The sequence below is a fragment of the Teleopsis dalmanni genome, chromosome 2 (genome assembly GCF_002237135.1).
Source record: "Teleopsis dalmanni isolate 2A chromosome 2, ASM223713v2, whole genome shotgun sequence".
In the NCBI taxonomy this organism is placed as follows: domain Eukaryota; kingdom Metazoa; phylum Arthropoda; class Insecta; order Diptera; family Diopsidae; genus Teleopsis; species Teleopsis dalmanni.
The window spans coordinates 139251866-139267296 of NC_051847.1; the positions used below are offsets into that span (position 1 = coordinate 139251866).

Consider the following 15431-nt stretch of genomic DNA (forward strand, 5'->3'; position numbering starts at 1 on the left):
GGTACCACAATATTGTTGAGTTTTAATTCCGGACTAGTTGCTCTTCTTAATGTGAAAGTGACATGAGATGACTTGGATTCATTTGCTTTTATATGCCAAAGCCTAATCTAAATTGATATGTCATCGAAACTAGCTTGTAGCATCAAAGAAGCGGTTGTTGGGTGTCAAGATTTGAGATTTCGTTTTTGCACAATTAATTCATTCTACAATTCATTAGTGATAAACTTTCATGCGATATACACGTTCTTCAATGCGGAATACCTTGTGTGAAGTTGACCAGAGTATTGAATATTTGTATTTAATTTATAGCACAATTTTATTAAAATAAACCAAAGAGAAAAATATTTAAATATAAAAGTATGCTAACAGTCATACAATTGTAAATATAAAATAGTAGTTGAATATTGTTAAAGGAAAATATATAAACCAAAGTGGTTATGATTCGTCTCTGATTATGCTCATAAATATCAATTATATTATCAAGTTTAAGTGCATTTAAACTTCACTAAAAGGGGGTAATTAAAAACCATCGATGCGTCTAAGTTCATACTAATTGAAGATTCTTAAATTCTCATTCATTTAACTATTTTTTTATTTAATAATTCAATTACTTAAAATAATTTCATTAAATAAATGTTCATCGTAAAAGCTCAAATAAGTGCAATGACTTCTTGTATGTCAACTTGAATAGAACATTATATCATGAAAATGCATCCTGTTGCCTGAATGGTCTTAGTTAAATAGCGGAAAAAAGCAAACGATTGACAAGTCAATCAGCTTAAAAAGCCAGTTGAAGTAGTTGAAATGACAGTAACAAAAATAAGCGTCGTCTCCCTTCTAACAAATGTGCAGTATTCGACTTTTTATTCTTATGAATTTCTTGTCATTGCACCAACTGACGTTCATCATACGCCATGGTGAACTCTGCAAAGTGCAATTTCGTGTATTTCTTCAAACAACTGACAGAAATCAATTTATGTAGTACAAAAAAATGACATAAGAAACTTATATAAAAAATCAAATCAAATAAAATAAATAATATTACAAATGTCTAAGAATGACTTTGCTCCCTGAATTGATTTATATTATCATTTCGTATTTAATACGTTTTTATAGCATATTTTATGTTATTATACATATTTTAAATAACTTGTTTTAGTTTAAAAAGTATAATAAATTCATCAGAATATATAATACGAGTTAAACATTTTTTAATATATTTTTGTAAGTAAGCCTTTGGCAACATATAATTATTATTAGTAAGTGTATATTGATATATTATGAATATAAGTAACAATTAATTTATTATACTTTTTTAAGTACGAGTATTTATTTCTCTACTTTTAAATAATATGTAACTGAATAAAATGTTTTAAATTTTCTAATTAATTTTATATATGTTTTGAAAAATATTATTAACTAATGCGAAATAAATACTACATTCGTATGATTTCACAAATTAAATCACGTCTAAAAAAATTACAATAAATACGTATGAGAATACGTTAAATGAAACAAGAAGAATTTTTTATTATAAATAATAATTTTTAGACCTTCATTTAATTTAAATTTTATTAATTGTACGTAATTGTATTTAAATGAATATTTTTTTAAATAATATATTTTCAATGTAGTTATTCTGAAAATCTTTAGTGTAGTGAAATTTTATTTTCATCAAGGCTTCAATCGCTTACATTTCGCTTCAGTTTTTTCAAATTCCTTTAAGTATTGATGTGCGCCAGGACTCTGACTTTGTGTCTACAATATGGCAAGGAATAGATTTCTTACTTGTTGCTGCCACTTGAGAATTGAGCAATTTATTTGATATTTGCTTAGTGGAAAATTGGAAAAAATTTGGCTTTTTCTGCAATTGAATGGGAAATATAGGAAAGAGTATACGAAAAATAAACTCAGAAAAACTTATATGAAGCCTTAACAATGTTTAAAGTTTATTTTAATCAATTTTTATTGATGGTTGATTTATTCTAACTATTCGGGTGGCATATATGTTAACATTTGGAGTGAGTACATATGGTGATGAGGCGGGAATATAGTTATCATCAGTCTCTGCTTGATGGTAACAAACTACATATTCTTAGAGCCTCAAGAAATTGCTTTGAAATTATGTTGTTGACATCAACAATAAAGTAAATCACACAAAGTACTATTACAACCACTATTTATATATGTTTATTTAAAAAAAATTTTTCAATTTCTCTAATTTTTTATATACCAGAAACTTATGAATCCATTTGATGTAAATGTAGAGTTGCCATTATATACTTCCGTAAGTAATTACCTAGCAAGGTAACATATCTAGAGAAGGGAATTGGAAAGAAGTGTATAAATTTTAATATCTACTAGAGATATGAAATAATAAAAAATCCGTTCTTATTATTAGTACTGAAAAATTAGTTAGGTCTTTGATTTTAATATTGATGTTCTTCTCAACAATACTATTTTATTTTCAACATCTAACCTAATTTGAATTTCGCATAATTTTTTGTAATAACTTCGCTATCATTTTTTACATTTAATTATAAATCAACATTTTAGTTATTGTCTAGTAAATAATCTAAAACGTGAATTAACTTACTTTTAAATTAGTGACTATATATTGCTCCATAAGTGATAAGAGTTTTTATTTTAAAAAAAAAATATGTTTTATTGAGAACTAACATTCATCTTTAATGATCTCTTTCGCCTTACACAAAGATACTATGGATGGATCCTTTGATAGGAATCATTTTGTTCCTACCAAGAGATACCAGGGATACTTCCTCTACTAGACATGATTTTATACCTATATCTTCCACTTTAGTTGCAATTTTAAGTCTTTGTATTTGTAAACCAGCGAAATTAAGCACTGATCAGTTTGTTACTACTTTATTGGGTATAATTGATTATTATAGATAGGACTTGTTTTTGTAATACTGAATAGTTAGTTCAGAATACATAATTATTATATTGATAGGACAATAGACTACATAAGTCAGTATCTGTACAGTATTCTCCACTTTATGTTAATAACGAGTAAAATTTGGAGCCAAAAAAAAAAAACATTATGGACAAATATTGAGGACATCGCTACTCAAATTTCATAACGAATATAATATGATATTATATGATATGATGTGTGGATCGATTGCTCATTTCTAAACTCTCACTTAATTTTTCTTAATTGCTTGATGGAGAATTTCTCGCTACTATAATTAAACATTATGCATGTCTTGGAAGATTTACGTATCGTAGGGCTAGAAACGATATCAGAAACGATGATTATCAGTTCATGAATTTGATTACAACTAAGCAATCTAACAAGGTCTATTTAAAAAGTAAACCTTGATGACAGTATGATGTTAGAACAACAAATTTCATACAAATGTTTTCTGGAAGATCAAGAACGCTTAGTCAGAACGCTATTTCTTGCTAGTAGTAATAGATGAACTGTACGACTCCTGCTAAATAATTTTTATAAATATTTTTAACATAAAACGAGAGATGAACTAATCAATTATTCATATATTTTACTTGAAATCGCTTGTGATTTCTTATGTCCAAACTCACTTATCCTAAGGCACTAAAAGAACACCTTTTTTGTACAATAAAAAAATCTAAGATCAATATATAAACTGAACCTAAAATGATATTTCTAAAATGTTTCTCAAATTAGATACTATGTTAACATAAGCGTATAACAATATCAAGAAGAATTACTTTCAAGAGGAGAAAATCAAAAATATAATTATACTTTTTCAAAGAATTTAAAAAGTGCGTACCATTTATAATCACACCGCCTATATCAATAGTTTTATTTATGAATATTCTATTGTTTAATGACCAAGTTTTGTATATACATATTCAATAAAATTTTTTATTTCACATGGATATATTTATATATATACAAAATTTAAAAATTAGTTTTATCTTAATGATCTGTTTTAGTATAAAGCATAATCGGTATGATATCTAATTCAAAATAATGTCTATTATAATGATATCTATTCACATCAGGCATAGTGGATGAGGAGGTGCACTGAAACACACATCAAACAAGTCGAATATTAAGAAAAGTATCCATCACGTTTCACAATTTTTTAATTTCCCATAGGTGAAACCCTCGCTGCAACTGTGACCGCACTCTAGAGTATTTTTAGTTCAGAAAATATTCAAATACGTTCATCGCTTGCTGCGGCATACTGGCAACTACTATGCCTGGGAATTGGTATTTCAAGCAATTACAACTGCAATTCGAATCGCAATTGCAATTTACATTGTTTCATTGCAATGCACTCCAAAGTGCACTACTCGATACTCTGACTCATATAAAAAGCGCTACAATTGCCGTTTGCCAAAGCAAACATTAACCACTTTTTTTTGTTCGATTAAAGCTTTTTTTATTATTGCAACAGTGGTTGGTTTTCCGTTTCCGTTTTAAGTAGCTGACATATTCCTTTACTTTAGTACTGTAATATTAATAGCAATTTACGTGTGTGCAATCGTTGACAAAAAGGACGAGCAATGCACGCACTGATGCAGCATGCAGACGCTTGTGCCCTTTTACGCTTTAATAGCAAATCGTCAGCATGTGTAAAGCGATTGTATGAGGAATGCTTGCCAGGCAAAAGGACTCGAATCGGTTTTATCAGTGTATCATATATCAATTGCAGCGGAAATATTCCGGCATGAGTGGCGCTTAATTTTGAAATGATTTGCAAACATTTGTATTCGGGTCAATTGTGTTCAATTGCTTTACATTGACAATGATTGATGTTTCTCCACTTTTTTCCCATTTTTTTTACTTTACAGCTTTTGTTACTCTGCTTTAGTGATTTATTAACATGGAAGCACATAATTTTGTTGATCAAAGCATATAGGTTCATTAAGAGAAAATATGTATTTTTAAAACTACATGTAATTAAAAACTTGTTCTTCTGCAAACAAACCGAGAATAAGTATAGTGATTCTTGTAAAAGCACTTCGCTCAAATAGAAATGAATTCTTGTAATATTAATTTTAATTAATAAATTTTCTTCACTATGGATTAGCGTTAGGAATTTCAATTATAATGGAAGAGGATTTAATTGTGTATTGCAGAAAGTACTCAGTCACTACTTATTTCTTTGTTTTTTTTTAATAAAAAATATTCTCATTTCTTTACTTGCTATCGATACTAGTTATTCCAATATTTTATAATTTTATTTTTATTAATGTTTTTGCACACTTTATTGGCAGTATTCTAAGACCGATATGTGAAAAGATATACGTGCTACTAACATGTATGATACCCCAATACAAGTCACCATTAAGATATCTTTAATCAGTTTAATAATTTTTAATTCAGTAATATTATGTATAACAAAGTAATTTTCAGGATACTGTCTTACATTATAGTTCGATATATATGAAGAATATGTATCTCATGCATTGCTTACTGCATAAGTTTTTGCAATGAGTTGGAGGAGAAGCTTTTAGTGTTCTTGTCCAATATTAATCATTTTAGTAAGGAATCCTGGTATTATGTAACCACGATAGTCAAATATCCCAATTAATGAAGAAATATACCTATATGAGAGGGTACTTGACTATAGCTATAGTTCAAAAGGATTTTATGGGTGTAGTTAAAGAGGATCGGTGTGTGAGTAGTGATGCTATCGTTAATTATTTAAAGACTAACTACGAAATCGGTTTAATCCATTTTCGCAGAATTTGTTGCAAAAAGGAATTCCATATTTGAATGTCTTCGAACGAATAGAAAATAATTTACTTTGGAGTTAGACGTCGTCTAATAATAATAATATAGCTTCTCTGTCACCATATAAAGAAAGCGTGGCTTTTTCAGCAACACTAATACTTACTTCAATAATTATTAATACGAGTATTATAAAGATAACAGCAATTACTAGTAGGAATCTTAAAACCTATTTAGCTCGGAGGTTTATTGTGGCACCATATGGAAACTTAACCTTCATTTTAGCTAAGTCTGACCACCTGGTTTCATAAATACTTTTATATGTCAACTGTACTCAGTTCTGCGAATTTTTCAAAGCAAAAATCTTCTGAGAACTTAACTTTTTGTATGAGGAAAAGTAGACAGTGACACAATAAAGGATCAATAGTTCTCTCTATATTGTCCTTCTGACCAGTTCTACATAAGTCTCTGCTGGTGGCATCTAATATTCGTAGCCTGTATCAAGTTATACTACTGGAGGGTGGTAGTTCTCTTTGGCTACCAGTATAGTATATTCTAGTTGTTAGATATTTATTGTTTGTGTATTTATTTTGTATCTAGTACGACTTTTTTTTTATAAAAAAGTAGAGATTCTGATTGAGGAGGATACTGTCGTGCTTGACTGTTATATCAGCTTTAAGGTTTTCCTGGATGTTACAAGGACCTGCAGTCGAAACTATATAAATGTTGTTTGGCTCGCTAATCTCTTTAAGAGATACACATTACATTACTGGTATTCTGCACTGAGTATTAACTTTTTTGTGTGTTTTGATGGTAGCTGTGCTATACGTAAAAATGTAGATATTGCTGCTCAATATCATATTACATCTTAGCATTTAATTGTCTCACTGATGGCGCTAAACTCAAGTAAGAGGTTATCATATAGCCACATTGCTAGCTTGATATTCGTATTGTATCTTTAGAATATTTTTTGTTTCAATCTCTCCAACACTGTTTAACTGGTTTATTATTGATTTAAAAAAAAGCACGTGATAATATCTAATAATTGATGCTTAGTCTTGGAACTCTAGAAGAAGTAAATAAATGTGCATTAAATAAATGAAATATTAAAGTATAATATATTACAATTTTTATTAAAAACTGCAAATAACGTAACATTTATTTACTTCTCATTAAAACAAGGTTCATCTCCAAATTTGAATAACGTCGATTTTTTGTTAATTATTTTAATGTATTACATTTTATAAATTGCATTTTTTTTTAAATAATTTTTTAATTTCTATTAGTCTAATGTAGAAAATAAATTACTGTTTTTTTTAAGTTATTAGCTTTCAAAATTTTTAGTAAAGAACTAATAATATTACACTTGCATCGCACTTAATTCATACACATATTTATCACAAGTGAATTTAAACTGATTTTACTTAGATAATTTTACTCAAATTCTGTAATTTTATTATTGTTTTAATGTTTCTATGCAGCATTCTTTACCGAAATCCAAAAATCTTAAAGTTCATCAAACTAAAAATTAAAGGTATCACTCATTGTCTGTCAAAGGTTCATGTGCTAATAGCAATCGCTTCGTTGTTATTCTCAAAAACCTATTAAACAAACGGAAATAACCAATTTGGTGTAATATAAAAGCAATAGCAATAGATCGGTTTTACTAGAGAAAGAAGTACAGGCAAATATGTATAAAAAAATTTTTTTGCCAAATTAGACGAGCACTTAACAGTTGGCATAGCAACTCTGCTGCACTTTAAAGCAGAACTCTAACTACTCAGTTGCACTGCACAAAACAACTGTTACTTAAGGCACAACAAGACAACCTTTCCATACAAACATCACAAACTAACAAAGTAAAGGCATAGGGAAAAGGACAAGACAAGCATAAAATCTACTCATATCGCAGGCATAATTGAACGCAGGATGATAGGCCAAATTGCAAGTCAATTGCAGAGACCTCACAACATGTTTTGCATAACTGCAAGGTTACTTTACAGGCTAGTATCCAAAAATACTGACCTACGTCTAAATTTACAAATAATTTCCTACTTCGTCTGGCAACATAAATGCTGTTGACATTTTATTGTAAAATCCATAGACGTGCTCATATCAGAAGCCTTTTATATAGACAACAACTACTAAAAAACACAAGAATAAAATTCCACGACCGAGGACTGCACCAAACTTACATTAGTTTTAAGTATCATTGAGTTTCTTAGTTTTTATTTTTTTGTGGGTCCTTTAATTTTGTCGTTTAATTATTGTATATTTTTGTCTTTGACAGATTGACAGATATTAAAGAAGGTTTTGTATAGTGGAGTGCATATGCATCACAGTTGCAATTGGTAACAAACTTTGTTAACCAACAGAATGACAGACAAATTTTTGAAAATAATTTTAGGCAATTGGAGATGCTGCACTTTATTAATTTGTGAGGTTGAATTGTCAATAAGCTAAGCTAAGTAATTAGATTTTCAAATTTCAAAAATGTATTTCAAAAATGTGTTTCAACTTGTCGTAACTTATTTTGCTTATTTCTATTAAAAGTTATTGCAGGTTAGACGACTCAATAAATAATATAAATAGTTTGACATGATAAAAATTTTTAGTTAAAAGTAACTGTTAATATTGTAGAGTAACAATAAATATGTAAAAAATAAATTTATAAATCAAATAAATTTACAATGGCGTAGTCGGAACAAATTCTGCTATTTTCTCTAATCCAGTCTTTTTGTTAATGAAAATGTTCCTTCTCTGATAATATTTGATTAATATAGTCATATCAATATATTATATGAATTATAGTAAATAATATAAATAATTTGTTGTTGGTAATTAAGCATACAAATATTTCAACTGTAAATATTTTATCTGTAAGATATAATTTTTATGCTTGAATTAATATACAATAAAATACAATAATATGCAAAAGAAAACTTTTCAACTAATATTTTAAAAATATTTGGAATTCTTCTGAAATTTAGCTTCTAATCAAAAACGAAATTAACTCCACTTCTAATTCTAAATTAGTTTAATGTTCTATAAGCCGAACGGTTTTGTGGAATTATGTTTGAATTCGAATAAACGTTATGAATAAAATATATTGTCATTATAACAGAATATGTATATGATCGTCCTTTGTTATACAGCTTTTAAGCATTCAGTGCTAGCGACACTTAAAAGAATCACAGAGTCTTTATAATAATATTTATGAATTTTTTGGAACTAATAAAATCCTTACATTTTTAAACAAAAAAAGAAACTAAAAATTTTTTCAAGTGCAACAATAATCGAAAGAGAAATATTTTTTTATATCTATTTATAACATACGTACCATCCATACAATAATAAGCATTAAAAACCATAAAAAGATTAGAGAATTTATGTTATAGGTAATCCCACATAAGTGCTGAAAAAAAGCACTTCATTGAGCTAACAGTTTCAATTTCAATTTCAACATTTATTTACTTCTACTTCTGCTTTTCAACTATAAAGCAGTTGAAATGTTAGAATTCACAGATTGATAGACTTCTCAAACAAACCAGCTTATAAGTAATTAACTTTAGTTGTCAACTCGTTCTGTGGTTATTCGCTAAAGTAAATTTCAATCCCTTCTTAAGTCATTCTAAATTTGGGTTAACTAAATTTATTTACAAGAACTAAATTGAGCTAACAGTTAGTTTTCGCTGTACACATACGGATTTCTTTATGTTATCCGACATTTTGAAGTTACTTAACGTTACAGGTGATCCAACGTAATTGGAAACAAGAAAACAGGATTTTTTGAGCTAACAGTTAGGTTCCGCAAAAGTTCCACATTACTCGTATTACCAGGTCTTTACGGTTATCGGATATTTTGAAGTTACTTTACGTTACGTGTTATATTGTGCAATGGTGGGGAAGTATAAAATGACATTCTTGTACTATCAGGTATTTCCAGTAATGATATTTTATTGATATACAATATCGGATACTTTGCAATTACAATACCTTACTGGTGACGCCACGCAAAATAATGTAAATTGAAATGATTTTCTACCAATATATTACCTAAGCAAGTAACACAACTGGAACAATAGTATGAACCCGAAAATTGTTTATTCATCAATGGCTTATGTTTTGTCAATGTACCACTCCGAATGTCTATCATATTTTATAAACTTTGTCAAAGGCTTTATCAAAGTAATTCTAACACTTAAATTTTTAATTATACGGTAACACAATGGGTCTATTGGCCGAAGTGAATCACTTGGGATCGCCGGTATAATCTAACCTAACCTAACCTAACCTAACCTAACCTAACCTAAGTCTAACCTAAGTATACTATATGACCTTATTTAATACAACGAGTAATCCTGAAGGTGACAGTCGGACTTCCTTATTTTATCGTGGGTATTCTTGCTCTCATTACGACATGTATAAGATGCAATGTCACAAAATTTTTATTAATTACACACTATCTTCGAAACTTTAATATTAAATACCTAGTGCTGCAATTTTGTTGTGAAAGAATCCTTTAGTATAACGTTTTGTCTATGCGCAGAAGTTTACTAATTCTAGCTATACTCATCTTTATAGCTGAAGAAAAATATTCCCTTAAAATATCGCTGAACTTTTAAATTATTTTCTTAAAGTCTTTGGCATTCATTGCCAGTTCGTCTGGGGATGAAGGCATGCAAAAAAAATTTTAAAAATTTTTCTAAATTTTACTGCCTACTCCGCTCCACGTTTCGCATCGTTAACATTTCTCATGCATTGTTGCATATTTGCTCATGACATTTTGGCACATATTAGAATTTACAGTTGCACAAAAATAAATGCATATACAAATACAAATGGACATAAGTGTACAAATATAATGTACGTATGCATATATATATGTGCATATATATGTATATACATATGTGAGTGTGTGGGTATATGCAAATATATGACAGCAAAACGTCTATAAAATTAAGCCCATATTTTAGGTTTATAAGCGAAATCGTGCATATCAGCGCTGATGGTTTGTTGTCTGTGAACATAAAACAACAATGTTGTGTATCTGTGTGTAGCATGCACTTACATTTATTCAATGCATATAGTATCTGTGTGGATTTGTATAAGTGTGCGTTTATGTGTGCATACATGACAGTGCACACATTTTGAAGCATGATTTGTATTCAAATATTTGCGGCTGATGAATTTAGTGAAATCGTTTCGATTGTTGCGAAATGGTAAATACCAAGTGGATTATTTAACGTACGTCATTATGATTGTAGCAATTGTTGCTGTTGTTGCTGTTGTCGCTGCCTACTACTGTAAGAGTTGTTGCTTTACGCTGCTGTCGTTATTGTTATTTTTGTTGTCATTATTGGCATTGTTACCATTACTGGCATTGCAAATGTATTGACCTGTTTGCTTGATTAGCCATTAAATTGTTCAGCGCAACATAATGAGATAAAATATTAATGCGCCCAAAAGCTGCAATAAAAACTTCAACAATTGCCGGTAGTTGCGAGCCGCCATTGTACGATTTATTCCATTTTATTTTTCTCGTTTTTGTTGGTTTTGCTTATTTCCATTTCAACAAAGTATGAGGGAAATTTTTCAAAGGAAATACACAAGCGTATAATCTATTTAGCCGGCAAGAATTTATGGTAATTACAAGTGGAAACAATTTGAATAGATTTAACGTAACAAATACGAATTAACCATTTTATGATGTTATCATAAAATAACAACGACTTTTCAAAAAGTTCACTGAAAGGTTTTATGTATTTACATTTTATTTGGTGCTTTGCCGTGCTGGAAATGGTAAACTCACTTTTATTCTAATTTATTTTAACATTTTTGTTGTTTTGATTTTATTTGTGCCGTTAAGATTTTATAAACTTAGTTAAGTGTCCCTGTGTCTAGACTAAATCTGTGATGGACGCTGGTGGCTATAGCAAAATCAGAGAAACATAGTCATTAAAGTGTCAACATTTCAGATAGGAGATTTTATTTGTTTTAAAATTTATAGACAAAAATGTTTACGGCTTCATATAAATAATGAAATCAAATATGAATTACGAACATTTCTGTACAAATTATGTTCTGTTAAACAAATAAATACTCACAGTGAACAAAACGTTAATCTAAGATGACATGGATTATCATCATTAAAGCAAAAACATATCTAATACTAAGGAAATAAAATATATGATACAAAGTAAATGTATTGATGAGTTTAATTAATCAGTTTAACTTATTTAATTCAACAAATTTTAAACACGATTATGATTTTTACTTATGAATTTCGGATATATATACATAAATAGAAAATAACAATAAAATTTGATCAAGCAAACCAAGCATCAAGTATTCACTTAAAAGTTCATTTTTAAAGGTCTAAGATCTGAGTCAATAACTTAAAGGTGTAAAAAGAAGCTTTAACAAATGCTTGATTGCTCTACCTAATGAATAAAGTCATCCTTCTTCCGTCCTTCCTTAATCATCAATTGCCCACAGCAATGCGTTATGGGGTATAACCTTGACGAGTACTTCGTCAGCGATTAATTATACAAGACGGGTGCCAAATCCAGCGCTTAATCCGAACTTCGAATAGGACATGTTGCAAGCACTTTTACCTCATAACTTATCGGATGTTAGCTAACTATACAATGGTAGCACGTAGAGACTGTGGGAGTACTTGGATTAAGGACGAAAGAGATTGCGATTGCATTTTCCAAGTTTAATGCAATCAGTCACGGTGACTGCAATCAGTCATCAGTTCACGCTCTAGGGGCTCGCTTTTTGTGGAAAGAAAAGCGAATAGAGACTTTCATTCGCAGAAATGTTTACCTAAACATGTATATAGCACTTTAATAAAATTTGGCTTGGTTAAGTACCAATAGGTTTATACGTGGTGTATATCTAATTAGATTAACCTAGCATAGGAGTTGTGAATTAATTATTCCAATACTTATAGTGCAGTCTATGACCATATTTCAATTCTTAATGGTGACGGATACCTGTATACAAATGAAGAAAGTGACTACAATTTGCAAAACAAGTTGAAATGTATCTTAACCCTGATGAGCTGATGAGAAAATAAACAAAACACTAAGTTACAGGAATGTCTTATACTTACTGCTGTCATAGTACATAATTCAACTACAAACTCGTTTATACCAAAAATGCTAATTTGATAATGATACTGTTTTTATGGGAAGTATTGGTAATATTAAAAATATGTTGACTCGTATCAATTTACAAAGTGAGCGCTAAAGAAAACATACATAACTTGATTGTAGGATAATTGATTTATTTCATTCCAAATAATATTCTTCGTACTTAATACATTGTTTCTTATGGTACAGTAGAAAAGCAAGCTGAATTAGTGCTTTAGATCGCTGACTGGAATGTACTTCAGAATATCAGTACAAACATTTTGTATGGCGTCCAAAACCATAAAATGTTTTTTGTTTTATAATAACGCACATATTTTTTTTTGACAAGATTAAAACCGAACTATACCTAGGCAAGTAAATATAGTGAGTACTCGATTTTGCCTCTTAAATAAAAGACCCCTTCACGAACACCTATTTTTTAAAAATTCTCTTCACTTTCGAAAATATTTTCTTTATTGATTTATAAACAATAACTAATCTTAGTCAAGTGAAGACTAAGTTTAACAAACAATTAAAATTTCATTTTATTGAAATTTGTGTTTAAATCAAAATTGGCTACCTATCAACTGACTCTGATTTGTTTTAATTAAAATATATGCTTCAACAATACATCAAGGCGGCTAAAGCAGTTATACGTATTCGAAGAGCCATGTTATTTATTAACACTTTGGCAATTCTAGGAGCACATTCACTATCAAACAAATGCATACACACATGTATACTTTTTGCTCTCTTTATAAAGGCATTTTTGTTATTGTAATTTTTGAAATATTTGTGTAAAAATTGCATGAATTAATTTTTCTTTTTGAAATGAATTATAAAGAAGGATGCGCATAAAAATTATAAATCAATTTAACGTTGCTCGAATATTACTACTACCATAAGCACCAACAAGCAACCAAAAGCACATTGCTTTAATATACATAAACATTTTTTTATATCCTAGTACACACATATATATATACACACACACACACACATATATATATATATATGTATGTATACAAGGATATTGTAACATATATGTGAGTATGAAACAGTCAGCGAAAAAATAATTGCAACGGCAACGGAAATGTAATGACATCCTTGAGAAGAGCAAACGGGAAGGGGCAAACAAGGAAAGCATAGCAAGTTTTCATTTGTAAAGTATTGTATACACATATCAGATGCATATTTATAGATATTTTTTATGGTTAATAATAAAGCGGCGGATATATGTGTGGTTTGGTAATCTATAAGTTTCGCAAGACCACAAGCAATAAGAGTAAAAACAGCAAAAATAACAGCAACATGCATAAGAGAGTTGTAGCAGCAATAATAATCACAACAAAAAATGCAAAACCCAATATTGAGTGAAATAAATAAAAATAAAATTTAAAATACAAACCTTAATGACAAAAGTTTAAACAAAAAACATTTAAACTGTGGTCAGTAGCACAAGAGCAAAAGTCAATTGTAAGTTTCATTATAGTGTAACTGGGAAATAAACTTAAAATACATAAAAATATGTATGAAATTATTTAAATATTTTCCTTTTACCATAAAAAGAGACAAAACTATTAAGTTAAGAAACTCTTGTGTTACCCACATATCAGGATAGTTTGGTGTGACGCAAAAGTATGCAACGTTTTTTTGCTGTAAAAAGCATTGCATGCATTTTCCATGCGGTTAACCAGCGTTTAACCAGAAGTCGTGACTTAAAACCAATATCAATTGATAATGCCAATTCCCGACAGCGAACATTTATGCAGTGTACGAAATTTTTTAAAATTTGTTGAAGTGACAATTTATATAAGAAGTTGCCGTTATTATTATGTTGAATGCAGTTTAACCATATAATTAACCAATTATACAATATAACCAATTGTAACTGACATACGATTTATTTTCATGAAAATATAAAATAATAATTAATTTTATATAACGCTATATTCTTATAGCGCAGAAATTTGTGGCTGTATCTCTATTTTTACCGAGACCTCAATAGTTGCTGAAGAAATTAAAGGATAAACGAAAACTCATTCTAAGTGGCTCCAGAAGCTGGCAAGCTTCTTAATAACACAAGACTATTCCATCGACTTCACTGAAATAAGTCACAGGATCTAATTATTATTTATTTTTAAGTAGAGGTTCTAAATATCTCTTGGTAGAAATATATAATAACATCAGTTGAAGAGTCGAAGTAGTAGTATTAACAACTATTGTTATGTATATGCTCACTAATGTTTGTGATAAAAAAAAGGAACAAAGTAATTCTTTAATTACTATATTGTATTGAGTTTATATATGCCAACAAATCTATTGGTAATGGCAGAGAGGTAGATAGTGTGTGTGGTATCGATGAATTAGCTTGAATTCTTTAAATATTCTAAGCCTTCAAAAAAATTAAGTTTGATTTGCATTAATCATAATTGGCAGAGTTGAAAAAAAGTGTGGCTTGAGGGAAGAAGAATATCATTGCTCAAGAATCTAATCAATATTACCCGAGAAATAAATGCTTACTCTTTTAATAAAACTTATGTAAATCGAAAACAAAAGTAATGTCTGCCAACATTCAATGCAAGACTTTTTTGAATTTT

At 29.2% G+C, this 15431-nt stretch overlaps 1 protein-coding gene across 1 annotated transcript in view; it reads right to left on the reverse strand.

The window, feature by feature from the left end:
- Positions 1–13699: 13699 nt before the first annotated feature.
- Positions 13700–15431, reverse strand: part of LOC119675830 — a 3187-nt gene continuing 1455 nt past the window's right edge. The window contains exon 2 of the mRNA XM_038087048.1: positions 13700–13764. Coding sequence (XP_037942976.1) covers positions 13700–13764 — 65 coding nt within the window. The remainder of the gene's footprint in view (positions 13765–15431) is intronic.